The sequence below is a fragment of the Lagopus muta genome, chromosome 17 (genome assembly GCF_023343835.1).
Source record: "Lagopus muta isolate bLagMut1 chromosome 17, bLagMut1 primary, whole genome shotgun sequence".
Lineage (NCBI taxonomy): Eukaryota > Metazoa > Chordata > Aves > Galliformes > Phasianidae > Lagopus > Lagopus muta.
This window is the reverse complement of record NC_064449.1, coordinates 7,007,768-7,027,499: the sequence shown is the minus strand read 5'-3', so window position 1 is coordinate 7,027,499 and position 19,732 is coordinate 7,007,768. Positions and strand designations below refer to the sequence as shown.

The 19,732-nt window shown below is 45.8% G+C and overlaps 1 protein-coding gene across 1 annotated transcript in view; it reads left to right on the top strand.

Annotated features, from left to right (window-relative positions):
• The window catches only part of SETD1B (SET domain containing 1B, histone lysine methyltransferase), a 41,870-nt gene extending 26,892 nt beyond the window's left edge, over positions 1-14,978 (top strand). The window contains exons 8-18 of the mRNA XM_048963923.1: positions 3,918-4,088; positions 5,185-5,272; positions 6,535-6,752; positions 7,004-7,130; positions 7,584-8,048; positions 9,659-11,215; positions 12,095-12,261; positions 12,534-12,665; positions 13,403-13,522; positions 13,861-13,998; positions 14,738-14,978. Of these exons, the coding sequence (XP_048819880.1) occupies positions 3,918-4,088; positions 5,185-5,272; positions 6,535-6,752; positions 7,004-7,130; positions 7,584-8,048; positions 9,659-11,215; positions 12,095-12,261; positions 12,534-12,665; positions 13,403-13,522; positions 13,861-13,998; positions 14,738-14,911 (3,357 nt within the window). The 3' untranslated portion in view covers positions 14,912-14,978. The remainder of the gene's footprint in view (positions 1-3,917; positions 4,089-5,184; positions 5,273-6,534; positions 6,753-7,003; positions 7,131-7,583; positions 8,049-9,658; positions 11,216-12,094; positions 12,262-12,533; positions 12,666-13,402; positions 13,523-13,860; positions 13,999-14,737) is intronic.
• The last annotated feature ends 4,754 nt before the right edge of the window (positions 14,979-19,732 follow it).

Genomic DNA, 19,732 nt, shown 5'->3' with positions numbered 1-19,732 from the left:
ATTAAGAAACGAAGCAAAAACAACAAAAAAAACCCTTAAATGTTATGATACCTAGAACTAAAGCAAAAAAAATAGAACCACAGGATAGTTTTGCTGTGAGAAACCCTATTGGTTGGGTGCTGAAAGTAAATGGGAAGCAGATGTGTCCTGCATCTGCCTCCCTGGTCTCCATGCAAGGTGGGTCAGGAGCAGCAGATTTCAGCCTTGGGACAAGTTAGCACCCAGGTGTTAAACCTGGCTCAGTTTTGTGGTGTTGCTATGTGCATTTCGTGCTACTTTTCCATGAGAACAAATATGGTATTAGATGAAGGAACCTTGTTCCCCTCCCACTCTGGGGCATGATCCGAGGGGGACAATGAACAAACCCTCTGTTTTTCCAGACAATCTGAGGGGCTGTAACATCCTCACTTAGAGAGGCATTGCTACCACCCCAGTCCATGAGCTAGGTGACGTCTGAGCATCACTGCAGCCACTGATGCATCTCTGCAGACTTGCCCTGCCAAATCTGAACTCCACTGAGCATCAGTAGTGGGGCAGGCACAGCTGCTCCTTCAGGTAGAATGGGAGAGCCTTCAATGTTAAGCAGCATTGCTATTAAACTCCTAAAGTTCAATTTTTTACCCTTGCTTCTCCTCTCTCTTTTCACCCTTTGCTAAAGTCCCAGGGCCTAAAATTGGAGAAGTGTGGAAAATTTTTTTTTGTAGTCCAGGCCACTGGTGGCTGCTTCCAGGAAGGAGTTTGCAGGAGGGAATGACCCCAAGATTGGGATACAAACTGGGGAAGGCTTCTTTCATTGAAGAGGAAGCTGAACTTTGGGTTGTGTGTATTTTGTATTCTGCTCTAAAAAGCAGGAGTACTTGAAAACACGGAACCAGAGCAATCTGTGCCCACTTTGTACAACAAAGTCCAGGAACATTCCCAGTTCCTCACTCCTCCCTCCTCCCCAGTGCTTGTATATGGCAGCAATTAATGCAAAAGCTGAACATTGGCCAAATACATGAGGATTAGTTAAGGGGACAGCTTTGCATGAATTGTCTGATCCTTTCTCAGCCAATTTTGAGCATTCCTCAGCAAGCAAACTGCTCTGTGATTTAATACACAGTGAAATGAACTCTACCCAAAAAAGCAATTCCTACAGAAAGATTCATGCAATCTTCACAGTGACTATTACAACGAGTTGTTTAAAAAATATATAAAAATATAAAAATAAATAAATAAAGCAACACCACAAGCCACAGCTGCCCTTTTTGTTTCAGGTACCAGTTTCCAGAGCAATGCCCTCACAACAGGCTCTGTAAGCTGGTTGCATGTTAGCTCTCATGCCTAAGATTGCTCCTTGGTTTACGGAGAGGTTGATATTGCTGCTGCAGAGCAGCTGCTTCCTGACAGTGTGATCTGCTTAGAGCTGGCTGTTGGGCAGTGAGGAGCCTGGTCCTCTGCTCCTGGCTAATGCACAGAACTGCTGCCTTCATCAGCAGGTACGTGCTAGTGGTGCTAGAGTCAGTCCCTGAGCTTCCAGGAGAGCAAGAGGAAGGGATCTCAAAAGCAGCAGCTGAAGTACCCAAGAAATTGTTTTAAACCAGGCTCTGCAGTGAAGAAGGAGAAGCAAGTTGAGGCAGGTGTGCAGCGGTGCTTGGGCTCCTGTATGTACCGTGCTGGGGTTGGGTTTAGAATGTTTCTCTCTCACCTGGAATTTGCAGACTACATTGGTAAGGGAAGCTGGCTGTTCCACAGCGCCTTGGCACAGCACAGGTTGTGCTGAAGGTGAGCAATCTGATGGAACACATGGAAAAACTTGTGTTTTTTGTCCAGGAGCCATTGCTGCTTCAGGGCAGTGTCCAGAAAAGCTTCTGCCAGGCTGTGTGTCATGTTGCACGTGGGGAAACCACCCAGGTCTGAGCCTTGTTTCTGCTAGGCCCAGCCATAAGCTGTCTGTTTGCCAAAGAGAACAAACTAGGAATATTCAGCTAAGTGGCACCTTCCTGTTGCTGGTAGGTTCCTGTCCAAGGACTCCTTGGGGACACTGGCGGGCTGGGGCTCCACACACTGGCATCACTGATTTTTCTAGAACAGACCAATGCCTCCAGGCACTGTTAGAGCTGAAAGGTCATCAGCACACAAGTGTCTCCCCAAAACATGCCCTTTGTCCCCATTTCCTCCTTCCTAATGGTTTTAATAGGAGCTCCTGATATAATTTTTCCTTTCTGATTAATAGCAGTGAAATAAACTATTATTTTTCAGAGGTTTAGAAGTATAAATAAGTCAACATATGTGCTTGTTTTCATCTTTCTCTCTAGAAATGTACGAGGCAGGTTTGTAGGGAGAAAGATTTTTAATACCTCGTGTCATTGGACCATCAGCTGCAGCAGCCCTCCTCTTCCTTCACAGTGGAGATGGAAGCTCATTGTGACTGTGTTTGAGCTCCTCCATGTGCTGGTTCCTGCAGTCAACGTGTCCCTCTGTACAAAGGCTTCCAGAAGCCTTGTGGTTTTATTTTTGGGCTTTTTCTTTTTTCCTTTTTCCAGGTTGCTCAGCAGTGTTCAGTCAGAAATTATCTATGGAGCGTTTCTGACTGCTTCTGAACTTTCTGAGGCTGTTTAGGCTGGGGAAAAGGAGGCTGAGGGGAGACCTTATTGCTCTCTTCCAATAACTGAAAGGTGCTTACAGCAAGAGCGGGGTTAGTTTCTTCTCACTGGTGACAGGTGACAGAACAAGGGGAAATGGCCTTAAGTTGCACCAAGGGAAGTTTAGGTTGGATATCAGGAAAAACTTTAAAGAAAGGGTTGTTAAGCACTGGATTAGGCTCCCCAGGGAGGTGGTTGTCACCATCCCTGGGTGTGTTTAAACTGTTTGGATGCGGTGCTCAGGGACGTGATTTATCAGAGGGTTGTTAGAGTTAGGGTAGTTTGGTTAGGTTGCGGTTGGACTCGATGATCTTTAAGGTCTTTTCCAACCTGAGCAATTCTGTGATTCAGCACTGCATAGAAACACAGCATACTTATCACTCCAATGCCTCAGCTTTTGTTTCTCCCTTTTCTGGCTGCTATATTAACATGGCTGCTGCTGATTGCCAAAAACATATTGCTATGGGTGTAGAGTGGGGAAAACTCGAAGGTAAAGCTAGTGTCCTAGGTCAGGCATGATGGAAAACGTGTGGAGCAAACACTGTGAAGGAGCATGTTGCTGAGGAGGCAGCATGTACTGTGGTCTTTGCCTGGAAAACACTTTCCAAGTCTAGTGCTGCTTGGGTGGCTGAGCAAGATGCATTAAGCACAGTGCCAGGAATAACCAACCATCCCTGGGTGTGGAGGGCTGCTGTCTGAGTTCTCTGCTTGATATTCCCATTAGTACTGTCCTTTATTAGCAGGAGAGTTGAGCTTACACTTTCTTTTCAGTGATTACAATCTAGCAAATTAGCTCTGTTAGTGTCTGTAAGTGAAAATGACTTTTAGCTGATGTTGCACCACTGACTGATGCAAGTGAACATTACCTCCAGTGTCCTTTGCTCAGGACAGACATGCAGTGATGTCGGTCTGCTTTGCTACTTGATGGCTCTAAATGCAAGATCTCTTGGTGTCCGTGCCAAACTACTCCTCTGAGAGTCCCCTCAGGTTTGTCTTCAGCAGTTTTAGTGCCTGTGCAGAGCAAATAACTTGTTAAAATGTGAAGGGGAGGTTTCTCAAAGATGGGAAGGTCTTACTGTCAACAAGAGCTTCTGAACTTTCTCCCTTTCAAGTGTTGTGGTCATGTGGTGCATGTCCAGATGCCTTCACAGAAACTGATGCCTAACCTAGGGACGGGTGTTTCGTGAAATGCAGCTATCTAAATTGCTTCTGGAGTTCACATTCTCCCTAGGAAACTTCTCCTCTCTTAAAGGTCTTTTTTTTTTTTCTTTTTTTTTTTCCCTTCTGTTGCAGGCATCTCTCACACCAGTGAAGTCTGGAGGAGAGCTGGAGGAGAAACCAAAGCCAAAGGATCGAATCACATCTTGCCTCTTGGAGAACTGGAACAAAGGCGAAGGCCTGGGATACGAGGGAATTGGCTTGGGCATTGGGTTACGAGGGGCCATCCGGCTGCCATCCTTCAAGGTAAAAACAGAGATCTGTCTTCATTACACTAACATTCCCTAAAGGTGCAGTAGGAGAACAAACCTAGCTAGGTTTGTGCCCCAAAGCCCCATAGGCTGTTAGCCGCACACTGTTCCCTTGTAAGATTCCTTCCTCCAGTATCCCTTCTAACCCACCAGTGAAAAAAACAAGGATGCTCTTACCCAGCCTTAGCTTTCATCTACCACTTGTGTGAACTGTTGGTAAAGGATTTCTGCTCTGTAAGGTAAATGGAGCATGCGCCCATGTCAGCTGAGGCAGAGTTTCAGCACGGTTGTAAAAATATGCTTATGCTAGTAGCACTTTACACAGTTATTTCTTTGCTTAGAACTCTGTAAGCAGTTTATTCAGAGCTGGATTTACCATTCATAATAGGCCTGCAGCACCACTAGATTCCTGGATTTTGAGGCTTGGCTCTTTTGCATAAGTTGACTGTAATGTCTTACAGTTTGGCAGCTGAGTCACACCTGAAATTTGATTTAAAATGTTTTCTACCTCATGTGAGTTTATGGGATCAGACTTACAACTATGGGGTCATTAATTTTAAAGATTATTTGTGCCTTCTGCCAAGAAGTAGAAGCATAAAAAATGAAAGTTTTTTTTTTCTTTAGTAGTTTAAGCAAAAAATAAGTGGTGTTAGAGAGGACTTCCTTGAAACTGAAGGTTTGAATACAAAGGGAAAGCATGTAAAGATTTGGGACTAGAGATTCAGGAGTCTTGATTTAAAATAAAACTTGTTTCAAGGTTCTTTAAGATACTGTAGGCTCAGACTCCTTTTCTGTTCTGCTACAACTCAGACCGATGCATTTGTCACAAGCTAAATCTGTCAGATTCAAAGTACCTGATGATGACATGCACCATGCTGACATTGAAAGTGTTTTGATTTAAAATGAAGGGGTGGAATTTCATTCACAGTAAAATGCTGTTTGCAAGAAAATAAAAGGATCAAGAGCTGGGAAAGTGGCCCTTGATTTCTGGGTGTAAGTCACAGTAGCAAAGTGAAGCAGTAGCAGTTTAAGAAGTTGATTTCTGCTGTTTCTAAACTCTTTTAGAAATGCAAATTTTGTCTTTTGTTCAGGTGAAAAGAAAGGAGCCACCAGAAGCTGCCTCAGCAGGAGATCAGAAGAGAATCCGGCCTTCTACTTCTGTTGACGATGAAGATGAAGGTTTGCACAGCACATTTGTTTCAAACCCGAGCAGATGCAAGCCACATGCAAGCTGAATTCTTTTAAACTTCACAGCAGTGTGCTCACTTACAGTTAGACACAGAGTAAAGGATTTGAGCCGAAGCCCTGCCTCTTGCAAAACTCTCAGCTGGGAGGTGTCTCCTATGGATTCAGTTATCTTGCAGTCACTGGTGGGAAATTTAAGACCTGCATGTTACAAACACTCATGCCCTTTTGTAGATTTGGTGATGCAGAGCTGGTCACCCAGTAGAGGGAGCTCAGGTTAGTTCATGGACTGTATTCTAGAGGCGTGCTTGCAAATCACTGTGCATGCTGAGGGAGAAAGCAAGTAAGGGACAGTTTGCCCTGTGCAGTTTTTAAATTTATTTGCTGGAAGAATCTATTTTCAAATATTAACTTTTTTTCCCCCCTGGAAACATGGAAGAATGGAGATGAGGGTATTCAAAGCCTCACATCTTTATTTTGCATTAAAAAGTGGATTTGAAATAGTTGTACTATAACCTTGATTCAGACTAGTAATTGATTTTAAAGTTAAAGCATAGAAACAAAGGTTTTGCTTTTTGTTTTGTTTTTTTTTTTAACTGAAAAGAGAGAGGAATTAAGTCATAAGAACCAAGGTTAACTAAACTTTTCATAACAAGACCCACAAATCCATCAGTTCTTCAAGAAGTAAAGCAAACCCTGAGTTGTTAAAGCATTAGTATCCCTCAGTGTGTCTCTGTTTAGGGAAGCGTACAGGGAGTTTCCCGACATGAATCACGCATTGTCCCTTCCTTCTGATTCATGAGGAAGCTTGACTCCACTGGTGCAATATATTCTTATGTTTCTTGATTCAGCCTCTTCTGTATTCTATTCTGATATTCCTGTCTCAAAATTACATTTTTCTTAAGGATGGTACAGTTTTGTATTACCGTTCTCCAAGCAGTGTCCAAGACTGTGGGATGAGACAACCTGTTGGCTTTCCTATCATGATCTCATGGTGCCATGTCTCTTAGCTGTTCCACCTAGAGTTGTCAGCTTTCACTTCCTGCATAATGCCTTCCTTGGGACTTTCAACACTTTGCACCCAGTCTCACCCTCACTTGCACTGTGAAATTAGTAAGTGCCTGTGAGCTTGGGGACTCACACCACATGGACACATTGCCCCAACTTTGATCTTCCCAAAGCAAAAGCTTTCATAGTGTTGTCTGCAAGTCTCTTGCAAAATATTTGATGTCATTTTCCTTGGTTTTGCTCACCAGAGTTGGAGAGGGACAGAGATGCTTCCGATACCACATCCGACCTGTCGAAGAAGGATGCAGAAGCAGTGGGGCTGAGGCGGCGACCAGCAAGGCCACTGGAACTCGACAGCGAGGGGGAAGAGGGAGATGAGACATCAGGGAAAGAGGAAGAGTCTTCCTCAGAGAAAGAAGAGGAGCAGGAGGAAGAAGGAGGCTTGGTGAAAGCAGCACCTGGCAAGGTGTGTTGGTTTGTGATCGCAGTTCTGAATGCTGTCTGTCATTAAAAGGGGTCCTAGTAATTCCAAATCTCAACGTTATTTTCTCTAGAAGATGAGTGCTTGTCATAGGGTCTCTCCTAAAATAATCTCTGTATGAGAGAACACCTCAGGTTCACTGATCAGCATCTCTGAGAGTCACTGGTAATTACTGTAGTGACAGCCAGGTCAGTGGGTCAGACACTGTTAATTTCTCACAATGCTTTCTTGTGAAGGAGGAAGAGGAGGATGAAGATGATGAGGAAGATGAAGATGACGATGAGGATGATGAAGATGAAGAGGATTATGAAGAGACAGGTGTTGAAACAAGTGACAAAGAGGAAGAGCAGGACTCTGAAGAGGGTAAGCAATTCCAAGGAAAGCAGCAAGTTTGTCTTTCAGGTCATTTGGGATCTCCCTTTTGCACTCTATTCGTAAGCCACTGTTTATTTGTGCACCCCTTTGACTGAAAGGCAGTTCTGTACAAGGTAATTTATGCAGATATACATAGTCTCAGTACAAATGTATTTAAGAGACAGTCTGCCAAGAGAGTGATGTGGGCAGGGTGCCAGGCAGTGCTAGCTCTACTGCTTATGGAGCTGCCTGCTGTATGGTGATTGCTGTTAGCATCCAAATACTTGGTTTAATAATCCCTGCAAAAATAAACTGTGAGATTTTGAGACTTTGATTCCTTCAAATCCACCTGTTGCTGTTGATGTCATTACAAGTGTGGAAACAATATTTGTTCCTGTAGTAGAGCCTGATTGTTTACTGAAGTCAGAAAGCAGAACTAATGGTAACCTGCTCTTCTTGTAGAAGATGTAGCGAGTCCCTCATCTTCCAAGGCTGAAGTTGAATCATCAGATGAAAGTGAGGACTCCTCTGAATTTGAATCAAGTTCTGACTCAGATGAAGATGATGAGGAGGAGGAGGAGGATGAAGATGAAGAAGAGGAGGAGGAAGAAGAAGAGGTGGCTGAAGATCAAGACAGAGAAGCCATGGTTGCTGAGACGGAGCATGAACCTGCCAGTCATGAGCTTCTCGATGATAAGAGGGAGACCATTTTGGAGCTATATCCTGTGGACTACATGGATGCAACGGGCTTGGGACTCTCAGAGCCAGCTTTGGTAGAGAAGGATGAAGGGATGGAAGAAGTCAAAGCAGAGGAAAGTGAATGTGATCAAGTCCCAGAGGAATCTATTGCTGCTGAAACACTCAAACAGTTGGTTATGGAAAGAGACCAGGAGCCAAAACTTGCACTGTCTCCCATCTGCAGGCCAGGTATAGTCTTCCTTTTGGTTTGGCACTTATTGTTTTTCCAAATACAGTATTCTTGCAGCATCCAATATGTATGATTTTGTTTCCATTGTTCTTTCTTTCTTCTTGGCTCTAGGCTAGGGATTATCTGTATTTTTTCTTCCTAGTAAAGTTCAGCACAGAGCTTTTTGCTTGGATAGATAATGGTGGGTTTTGTATCCAGAATCTTGTCCTGGACCAATTTAGTGTCCTGCAGGAGCTGAGTGGTTGTTATCATCCAGAGGTGACTGGAAGGTGTGATGGCTGAAGCTAAAGTTAGTAAAGCCGTGGATGCTAAAACAAAACATGTATCTGTGCCTAATGAGTCATTACTGACTGTTCTTGGTTTTAATACCAAAGAAGTATGTGACTGTTAAACTGCATGTGGCAGGTGAGTAGAGTTTTAGAATTGTATCTGATTCATGGTACTTATTTTTATCATTTTAAACTTAGTTCTTTTAAGTGAACGATACCCCCTGATTTGCTGGAAGAACAAATTTGTCTTGATTCAGTACACAGTTGTGTATAGCCCATGAAGACTAGAATAGGAGTAGAATGCAAAAAGCTTGGCAAATTCTGCAGCAGGAAGGGGGGAGCCAGTAGGGAGTGCGTATCTAGTGTAGTGAGCCTCAAGCAGGTTGGGTGTCTGAGGGCTGTAGATCTGGGAACTGGGCAGTATTTTGTCACCTGCAGAGCTGGAAATCAGGTCTCTGCCCAGGATATCACTCCTTGGCTGTTATAAAATCCGAAAGACGTAAAGGCTAGATGTTAAATCAGGCACAAGCTCAAACTGCAGCATTCTTATTGTGCTTGCCCAGCCTGGTCATACAGGAGTGATGTGGGTCTGACCCTTCTCCTGTGATTCTCTGGTTCATTCAGCACAGATGGACAACAGTTCCCCTCCAGTTCTCCAGGCGTTTCCCCTTCCTTTTGCTTTCCCACTTGAAAATGCTATTTTGAGCTGCCTAAGATGATTCACTGTTGATTCATTTTGGCCCTGGATCTAAGGAGGTAAATAAACTCCAGACAAATGAGCCTGCTGCAGAGAGAGAGCAGCATATAAATTGCCTCGCTGATACCATCTGAGTGACTCCTCATTCATTACAAGGGCTTTCCATTTCCTTCATGTGTTGTTTAGGGGTGTTATGCTTTTCCCTTCCTTGTTTCTATCCTTGGAGAGCTGAGGGTACTTCTTAGCCCTACAATTAGTTTACCTGCCCAATCAGAAAAGCTGATTGCTTGGGGCTCTGACACATGTCCTCCACAGCCTTTGCCCTGCAGTTCACTAATGCTTTTTATGTCTGCAAAAAGGTGGTCAGGGGGTTTGAAAGCAGAAAGCCTTCATTCTGGGCTGTGTAGTAGCTAATTCTCAAATTAATAGTGTGTTTTTTTAATGGTCGATTAGGGATGTCTGTGGTAGTGTCTAATTACTCCATACTCTGTCTCCAAAATGTAAAGCACTGGTGCTTTTAAAGCTTCCCAGTGGAACTGAACTGCTCTGTAACTGCAGCATCTTCAATCTGCCTTTACTGGCAAGTGGTGTGTAACCAAGTGGAAGCAACACTTGTGATTCTTTAATTATTTTTTTTCCCTAGTGGAAGAGCCTGAACCCATCGTCATGCTGGAGCCGGAGGTACAGGAATGCCCAAAGCCTGAATCGCAAGATGAGGCTGGCACAGTCTGTCTCTCGACTCCAGTGGCAGTCTTTGGAGAACCTCTGCCCAACAAAAGCAGCTTCTTTAGGAAGTCTGATGACAGCTGCTTAGAAACGCATGTTAAGACAAAGCTGCCCTCTGCAGTGGAGGAGGAGGACAGGTTGCCTCGCACACCTGGACGGGAAGCAGTGGTCCATTCAGAGACTGATATTCTTTTGCTCCCAGCCCACAAGGTGCCATCCTCCACACTTCCCTTACCATCGACTCCTGGTAAAGAGGAATCTGTAGTCCCTCCAGAAAAGTTCCCTGAACAATTAATGGTGACCAAAACGTCCATAGAAGAGGAGATTCCTAGGACTCCTGGGCGGGACATTTTGGCCAAGTCTTCACACCCCCTTGCAAAGTCGCAGAGCACAGACACTGTTCCAGCCACGCCAGGAAGTGATGCTCCCCTTACAGGAAGCAGCTTGACCCTCAGTTCCCCTCAAGTCCCAGGGAGCCCCTTTTCCTACCCATCCCAGTCTCCTGGCATTAACAGTGGCATTCCTCGGACTCCTGGGAGAGATTTCAATTTCACGCCTACTTTCCCAGAGGCTGGTGCTACCATTCCTTGCCTTCTGTCTGGCAAGAAACAGTCAGAGGATGACCTAGAAGAGAAACCTTTTAAAGAGCCTCTTGGTGCTTCCCTTACTATCAGCATGAACAGCGTTCCTTCTCCTATCCCCTTTGCCAGCCCCACGCAAGCAGATTTCCGCACAGACATGGGCTTGCCACCTAACGAGCCAATACCCATCGCAGCCCTGCCATGCATGCCTGGAGATGGAAGAATGCCCATCGAGGAGTGCAAGGCAGAAGTAAAATCTGTTTTGCTCTCGCCAGAAGCACCCGTTGGTGCATCTATTCTTCCTCCACCACCACCACCTTCTGTTCTTCCCAAAAGGAGGCCGGGTCGGCCAAGGCGGTCCCCACCTTCTGTCCTCTCATTGGATATGTACTCGGGCAAAGCCATCGAGCCACCCCCTGTCCCTGTGGCTTTGGTGGAAAGTGCTATGAGCAAAGAGCTTCTGAGTGCACACCCCGATGCTTTCTATGGACTGAAGGACCCTGAAGCCGTCACCCTAGATTTCAGGAATGACAGCTTCCACGAGAAAATAGCAGCTGAGACAGTTGCAGAGAAACTGCCATTTAAGGAATTGGAGAACCAGTGGAATGAAGATTTCAAGGAAGAAGAAGCTCACGTGAAGCCTAAAAGACAGTGGCGAAGGCAGAAGAAGTCACCCGAGCACCTCCCAGTGATTCCTTCCCCAGAGTACTCCCCACCCCAGCCTCAGTTCAGGCCACGCTCCGAGTTTGAGGAGATGACCATTTTGTATGATATTTGGAATGGAGGCATAGATGAGGAAGATATCAAATTCATGTGTATCACGTATGACCGCCTCCTGCAGCAGGACAATGGTATGGACTGGCTCAATGACACACTGTGGGTATTCCATCCTTATATCCTTTCTCACTGGTGCTCTGCATTACACAACACTTGCAAGATGATCATTTTTTGCAAAAATGATGGGTAATGTATGGGTATTTTTGCAAAAATAATGGGCAGAAGCCTTTGCTTATTAGAATAGCAATTACTTATTCCAGCAGAGAATTTTAGACTTTTATTCCCTGAAGCTGTAATACAGAAATATTGCAGAAGTGGCTGTTGTGCTGCATTTTCCAGCTAGGACTGAAGGGAAATCTGTATGTATCTCTTCTGGGGAGATTTCTGGGTAGCTACTTTGTATGTTAGATAAGACAAACTGCACTGCCCCATATATTGCTAAAGATTTGTGGAATTAAAATATCTGATCCCCTAACTCCTCAAGGGAGCAGATTTACTGAGGCCTGTGAGGGCAGTGTCTCTGAGTGCTTATGGCTGATCCATTGCACCTTACCCAAGGCAGGGGGGTGAGATCGCTGTACTGAGCTCAGCCTCGTGTCTTCAGAGCTCGGGGTGACTTCTGGAGGGGGAACAAAAGTGTTCTTTCAAAACTCCAAGGAAAAGAGTGCAGCCAGATGGGTGGGCAGCTGCTGTCTGTGTTCACGGTTGGTGCTACACGGAAATCTTTTTCCAAAAAGGTTTCTCTTGACAGTTAAATGTTTTTATGTTTCAAACACTTTTTTCTTAATTTCCCGAAGCATGCAGCTAAGGAAAGAACTGGGTTTTCCTGTAGGCATATGGGCTTGAGGAATTTTTTTAAAATAGAATTGTTTCTTGCAGCCTCTCCCAACAGCATTCCCCATTTTCCAAGCTGCAGCTGCTAGCTCCGTGTAACCACAGGAGGTTTTTTGTCTGATACCACCTGGCAGCTGCTTTGCTCCTTAACTTCTTTCCACCTACCAGCTTTTCCACCCCCAAGAAAAAGAAGCGGGACGATGGGATGCGGGAGCACGTCACGGGCTGTGCACGAAGCGAAGGCTATTACAAAATCGATAAGAAGGACAAACTCAAATACCTCAATAATAGCCGAGCTTTTGCAGAGGAGCCTCCAGCTGACACGCAGGTGAGGGCATGTCTTCTGCTGATCACCAGGTGTGAGTGAGATTTGACTTTGTATGGCCTTGTGCCCGCTGCAGCCCACCTTTTGGCAGGGAGGGAGATGATGCTGTTGCTGTGCCTGTGTTGAGCTGGCCATTTGGGTAGTGCTGCTGTTCAAAGTAGGGTGTTTCAGAAGGCCACGTGTTCTGTGATGATATGGCACAAGAGACTGCATGTGGGTGGGGTTGCAGGGCGCTTTGTCCGTAGGGTCAGCTCTGAAGATGCATTTGTCCTCAGGGGATGAGCATCCCTGCCCAACCTCACGCTTCCACGCGGGCTGGCTCCGAGCGGCGGTCAGAGCAGCGCAGGCTCCTCTCCTCCTTCACTGGTAGCTGCGACAGCGACCTGCTCAAGTTCAACCAGCTCAAGGTAGGTCCCTGTGGGCAGGCTGCATTGGGCACAGGCTGGCTGGGAGCAGCAGGCCGAGACCAGGGCAAGACAGACAGGGATCTCAGTGCTGGGCGCCTCTGTGTGTGCCCCAGGCCTGAAAGGGGCCCAGAATGGAACTGTTGCTTTGCCTTCTGGTAGAAGTCTCTGTACAGGCTGGGTCAGAGGTGCTCAGCTGGGGAGTTGAGTTCTGCAGCCCTGCTGTCATAGCAGCTCTGGTGAGCAGAAGAGCTGCTCTCAGTGGATCACCCAACACAGAGCCTCTCTGTGGTACAAAGCTCTTCTGTGCTTCCATTTAACCGAACTTAAAGATCTCTGTGGTCTAATTCACCTAAAAATAGAAACACTGGGAAAACAGGGCACTCTAGTCCATTGTGCTCCCTTGTGAGGAGCAGAGGTGTGATCTGCTTGGTAAATGGCTGTGAATAAGTGCGTGAGCATATTAGGGCCAAGGCAGAATCATCAAGGCTGTGCAGAAGTGAGACCCCAAGCGGTCTGTTCTCCAAAGCAGCATGTGGTCAGTGGTACAGACCCAAGTCCTGTGTCTCTGTGGGACCTCCTGTGTCCCCTGTACTGCCCTCCTGTCACTGAAAGAAATTGGAAGGAATTTGGGTTGGCTTGAAGCACTACTTGTGGCTAGGGCCAGCCTTTCTCTTTCCATGTTTTCTCTTTCCATGTTGGGACTAATTCAGGGTTTCTGGGGTGTTTTCTTCATGCAGTTCCGGAAGAAAAAGCTAAAATTCTGCAAGAGCCACATTCACGACTGGGGCCTTTTTGCCATGGAGCCCATTGCAGCTGATGAGATGGTGATTGAGTACGTGGGTCAGAACATCAGGCAGGTAAGCTGAAACATGAGTGAAATCTGATCAAAACCCAGCTGAAAGAAGTGACTGAGTCTGATGGCTGGGTTGGTGTCCCTGCTGTAGGTCATTAGCTATGTGATCTAGGCAGACTGGCACGTGGTTTAAAAGAACAGGCTGGATTTTCAACACCCCGTGGAAATAAAGTGATCAAATCCTTAGGGAGTAAGCCTTCCAGAAGCCTATTCTGAACTTCTGGATATTTGGCATCATGTGTCTTGAGCAGCACAAGCACAGCTGAGGTGAGCCTTGTGTAGGTCTTTGCTCCCAGATCATTCCTGCTTTGTGTTCTAATGCCACGCGTGGGTTTTCTGTAGGTCATTGCTGACATGCGTGAAAAGCGATACGAGGATGAAGGCATTGGGAGCAGTTACATGTTCAGAGTTGACCATGACACAATCATCGATGCTACAAAGTGTGGAAACTTTGCCAGGTTTATTAATCACAGCTGCAATGTAAGTATTGGTGTATTGTTTTTCCCCCCCTCATATAATTGTACTCTGACATACAGATAAACCTATGGAGTCCTCACTGTTCCTCACTGATCAGGAACACACTGAGAAGTAGCAAGGGTTAGGATTAAGTTAAGGAGCTGCAGCAGATCAAAGCTGGGTCTAAAACATCTAAACCTGTGTAAGGAAGAGATTTGAAGGAGCTGAGAAATTAAATATGCAGTGAGACAGAGTGCAGTCAGAATCCTCCTGACCATATTGTGGGATGCTGATGAATACTGTTCAACCACATCTAATAAGTATTTCCTTAAAACAATTTTAGCAGCTGTTCTGCTGTGGGAACGATCTCATTCTAGTGCCCACATGGGAAAAGCAGTCTTGCCCTGGTAGGTGGAGAAACTGCTTTCCCCTGTGTTATGTGCTGCAGTTGTCACTCAGAGACTTCTGGATGTCCAACCATGTTACTGAGCATTAGCTGAGCTACGGTTAGTCCACGACAAACTTGGTAGAACACTGTGTGGGCTCCTGTGCACTGCAGATGACCACAGTGCCTGTTTTGGAGGAGCACCATTAAGGATGCTCTGGTTCCTGGCTTCGTGCCTCCAAGGCTCCTAGGCTCTGGGAACATGGCTGAGGCTGGCTGGGAAAGCCACGGCCCTGCTCTATGTTAGAATAATTGTGTGGAGGCTGGGAAGTCGTGGCATCAGGAACCTAAATCATTACCTGTTCTATCACCCTGCAGCCAAATTGTTATGCTAAAGTGATCACGGTGGAGTCTCAAAAGAAGATCGTCATCTACTCAAAACAGCACATCAATGTGAATGAGGAAATTACTTACGACTACAAATTTCCCATTGAGGATGTAAAAATCCCATGTTTATGTGGCTCTGAGAACTGCAGGGGAACCCTAAACTGAACTCGAGGTTTCTCGTCACACTTGCACCTTTGGCCATGTCAAAACTGTGGTAACCAGGTGTGGTTGCACTTTGCCAAAAAAAAAAAAAAAAGAAAAGAAAAAAAAAAAAAAAAAGAAAAAAAGAAAAAAAAAAAAGGAAGAAAAAAAATTAAAAAGAAAAAAAAAATGTATTTAAAAAAAAAAAAGGAAAAAAGAGAAGAAGAAAACCAAGCAAGTTTCGCCAGGATCACGGATGAAAGCAAAAAGCGCACATGCTAACGAGGACTGTTCATGTTTCAGGTGCTCTTTCCTTTTCAGATCCAGCACGCACGCAGAAAGGTGACTGCTGTTCTGTGGTGTGGTCTATCCAAACACTAGCTTCTGTCTGTTCAGTCCCTACATTAATGCTCCATAATGGGATAATGGTACCTTTTTTTTTTTTTTAATTGTTATAAACCTTCATCTTTTCATAAATGCTGCTACCTTTTCCTCATCAGTTTTGTTGGTTGAAAAAGGCATTCAACGTTTAAATGTGAAGCAGAGACTGAAAATGCCATGTAGGGTTTGTTGGGAGCTTGATTGGCTGAAATTGCACAGATTTCTCAGATTAAGCTGTAAATAAATGTCAGGTTAATGTTACAGAGGAAGCCAGAGGCTTGAGGGTGTGTGAATGGGGGTGTGTGTGTGTGTGTGCACGGAGATGTCTGCAGTGAGACTATAGGTGACCTGTCCTGCCTTTCCATCAGGGGTGAGCCTGAACAAGTCCCCAACGCCAGCCACCCCGGGGACATCAGGGCAGCCATGGCCTGGGCTTTGCCTTGGGCTCATCGCTGATGGTCGCCCGCCATGCTGGTATATTGGGGGATCAAAGCCTCAGCACCCAGACAAGGGAGAGTGGGTACTGCAATCATTGCTAACAGAGTCAGTTGTTTAGTCCCAGAATTGTGGCGCAACGCGTGACCTTTCAGGATCTCTCATAGATTGGTTTGTCTGTCTAGTGTCAAAAAACCTCTGGAGCTGAAAGTAAGTAGGAAATAAGCCTCAGATATTCCGTAGAAATCTTACCTTCCTTTGAAGGGTACACTGCACCTCATGTTCATGATAAGATTTTATTCCTGTTGATGGGAAACAGTCTGATGTGTTACTCATGTGGATTTTCCTCGATTCTCCCAGCCTTGCCAGTGCTTTACAGGGCCTGTCTGCCCTGGCCTTGAATGGGGAGATTCCTGCTGTGATAGGAGCAGGCCAGACCTCCCCCAGTTACTCAGTAACTTGCCCTGGGTGGTCCCATCCTGCAGTAAGCGCAGACGTGGTGGGCAGTGCCCCTGAGCACGGGCTGCACCCTGTCCTCCCCCATCTGCAGCATGGCAGTGAGTGCTGCTCTGAGCTCCAAAGGCATGTTTTGGAGTGGTTTTTCGATCTGTTTTGTCCTTGTAGATGTACTGAGGTGAAGTTTGCACTTCAAGAGCCAAAACATGGAATTAATGTTTCTGGGGGTGTGATCTAGGAGTGTTGCACGACTGTTTGGGTATGGGCAGGATCAGTTATTTCAGCCTGCATTGAGTCTCTTCTGCTTCAAATGTAGAGGTAGTTTGTACTAAGCCTTTGTAATTGACTTATAGGGAAATTGCAATGTAATTATAAAATGCAAACGTCATCTGCATAACTAAAATCTCCTCCCCGTAGAGCAAAAGCACAGCTGTATTCGCGTTCCTTTTCAAATTAGTGACAATTGCTGTCGAACCGCAGCTCCCCATGATCAGAGGGTACAACCTTACAAAAGAGTTTCCTGGAAAGTGTTGCCACCCTTGCTGGGAACTGCCATGCCTGTCCCACGGCTGGGGGCTTGGTGTAGGTTAGGCCTCTGTGCTTGAGTTCCTGCTTTAGACAGAGGGCCTGCAAGAGCCCCAGTGTGCCTGCACTGCTGCCTGAGGGAAGGGAACCGGCCCTGAGGTTGGGCAGCCTGTAGTCTCATCTGTGCTTTTGTTCAGTTTTGTTGTTTCCTATGGTCTTGAGGGTTTCCCCTTCTCTCAGTGAGTCTGTCCAGCAACTGGGTAGTTGTGGGCCAGAACCTGTGAGCAGTGTCTCATTGAGCATAGGCAGTGCATTGAGCTCCTGTGGCAGGAGCTTTTGGGGATTAAGCCAGCTACTCTGTCCCTTTTCTTTAAATAAGGCTCCTATCATGTTGATGCTTCAGTTGGCATCGCTACAGCTGGGTCTTTTGCTTTCAAAGCATTGGGAACGCACAGATGTTGTTTCGGAATGAAGCCCTGCCCTTGTTCTCAGCCTCCTTCCTCTCAAGTCCACCAAACCTGGATGTTAACATGGCTTTGTGGGGGAAAAATCCCACGTGTGCCCAGCCCCGAGGAGCCTGACAGCAGCTCTGTGTTTCCCAGCCTGTCTGTGTGCTTGGAATGGGGCACAGGCTGCTGTGTGTGCAGGGACAGACCCTGGTCTCCTGAGGCAAGGCCTGCAGCTTGGGTTCCTTCAGGGCATTGGGAGGAGCACCAAAGGGATTTGGATGCCAAAGGCCTTCAGCACCAAAGTCGCTTGGGTGCTTCTGAAACTGCCTGTGACCCATTGCTCTGTAGGATCCCAGCTGGATAAGCCAACCCTGAGCCTTCTCTTTCCTTCCTGCCCCTGCAGCTCCTCCGAGAGCCGCCCCATCCCCGATGGGTTCTGGTGATGGTTCCCAGCGGGGCTGAGGAGCTGCAGATGCAGGTGGAGAAGGCAGCCCATAGAGATGTTTTCTGACCCCAGGCACTTTGCCTCGTGCTCCACAGGGCTGGGGTGGGAGGAGGACACTGGAGGGGCAGAGTGCTGGGGGTGCAGCCCCTGGGCCAGACCCAGCATTCACCATCATCACAGGCGTGGAAATGTTGGCGAGGGCTGAGCAGAACCCTGCCCAGGATGCTGCTCACCATTTATTGAAGTCATTCTGTTCGCTGTCCCACTTTTTTTCCCCCGCTTAAATCAAACCCTAAAACAAAATAGAGAGGGATGTTGGCTGTGCTCCCTGCAGAACTGCATCTCACTGCAGTCTCTGATGGAGTGTGCAGGGCTCGCTCAGGCAGGGTGCACGCAGGGCCCCGCTGTGCCGCCTGGGGCTGCTGTGGCCGTGCAGCACTCGCAGCACTGTGGGTCCCACAGGGGTCCCAAGCAGTGGCTGTGGAGGCAGGAGGGGATGGGGCTCATCTTGCAGATATTTGTATTGTATAGAGCAGCTTATTTCTACAGACAAACATTTTTAAACTCCAACAAAGTATGCAGTAATTTCAGTTCTGGTTTTTGTGACTTTTTTCAGGGATCATTTCAGTGCATTTCTGTATAAAATAAAAATTTAAGGAAAAAAAAAGGATTTTGAAGTCTATTAGAAAAAAAAGCATCTTCTGTACATAGGCAAACAAGAATCTTCTCTTCAAACACTGTTTCTTGTAGAAACATGTTGAAATTTTTTTGCTGATTTCTTTGTACTTCAAGAGCATGTAAATAATTTATTAAAAGTGACTATTGTAATTTGGAGTTCTTTTTAAACAGATCCCAGCTCTGTTTCATGGCAAGGAGATGGGGAGGAAGAAGGACTGAGGATAGCAAAGGAGCTGGTGGCATTTACAGCTTGTGTCAAGCTTTGTATAATGTAAATTCTGTACAAATACGGGGGTTTTGTTTTTGGCTTTTTTTTTTGTTGAATAAATAGATGGAATTAGCAGCATTAAGAAACTGAAGACAAAAATTTGCCAAGTCGAGGCTTCTTCCTTGCCCCTCCCCCCAGTCTGAAACCTAATGTGCAAAATCTATTTATTTCAAGCGAGGAAATGTGTACAGTCTAATAGACATCCTGCAATGTATTTAAGCGAGTTTGCAACTGGATTTATTTTTTTTTTTTTCATTTTAATATTTGTTTTTATGAGTTTCCTCCTTAATTGCCACTGTAGTATTTGTTTGAGTGAAAAGAAACACGTTGTGACGGACGCACAGGGCAGGCGGTGAGGAAGTGGAATTGCTCCCTGCAGCGCTCCGGTTCCGTGACAGGTTGTTTTATTTCACGGTGTGAAAATAAAGGGCTTCCTTTAAAAGGGGGCAGGTAAAATGGTTTGCAATAAATGAATGATTATTTTTTTAAGTTCCTTTAAAAAAAAAAAATCTCTGCTTTGAAGATTTAGGGTTTCTGCTTTTTCTTTTTTTAAGCAAATTTATAAATTTAGGGATGTTTTGTGCATATAGAATCCGTCACCAGTATGTATCTTGTTTTGAAGAAAGTGTTTTTGTTGTGGATGTGTCATGCTGTATATATTTGTTCATATTTTTGTGAATTGAATACTATGTACCATTGTATTATAGTAACTTTTATAAAGCAAACCATAAATATACTGACTTTTCTTACAGAAAATTTATGTTGTGCTTCATGTGTAGTCGGGGCTTTGTGCTCCTGGACCTGTGCTGGGAACTGGGAGAGCTGAAAGTGTCCATCAGAGCGGGCAGGAGCTGACATGAAGCATCGTCACACAGCTGTGGCATGGAGGAAGTGTGCGAGCTGGTCAAGTTTGTGACCTTCAAGCTGCATTAGCACTAAGGCTCTGACACAGCCCTGCACTGAAGTGAAGCCCCCATGCATGGCTGGTGCTGGAGCAGTTGCACTACGTGTGCCTGCATGGAATCCCACCTTTACAGATACCAACTTCAATGTTTTCTGGCCTGAGTTTTGGAAAAAGAGATGCCCAGGGCAGAGGTGGATGCAGCAGCTGATAGAGGAGGAAAAGAAGCTCGTGCTGCTGTGTCTTCTCCTAGGTTGTCTCTTACTGACTACAAGGGGGATGGGACCCACGGAGATGGTGCTGCCAG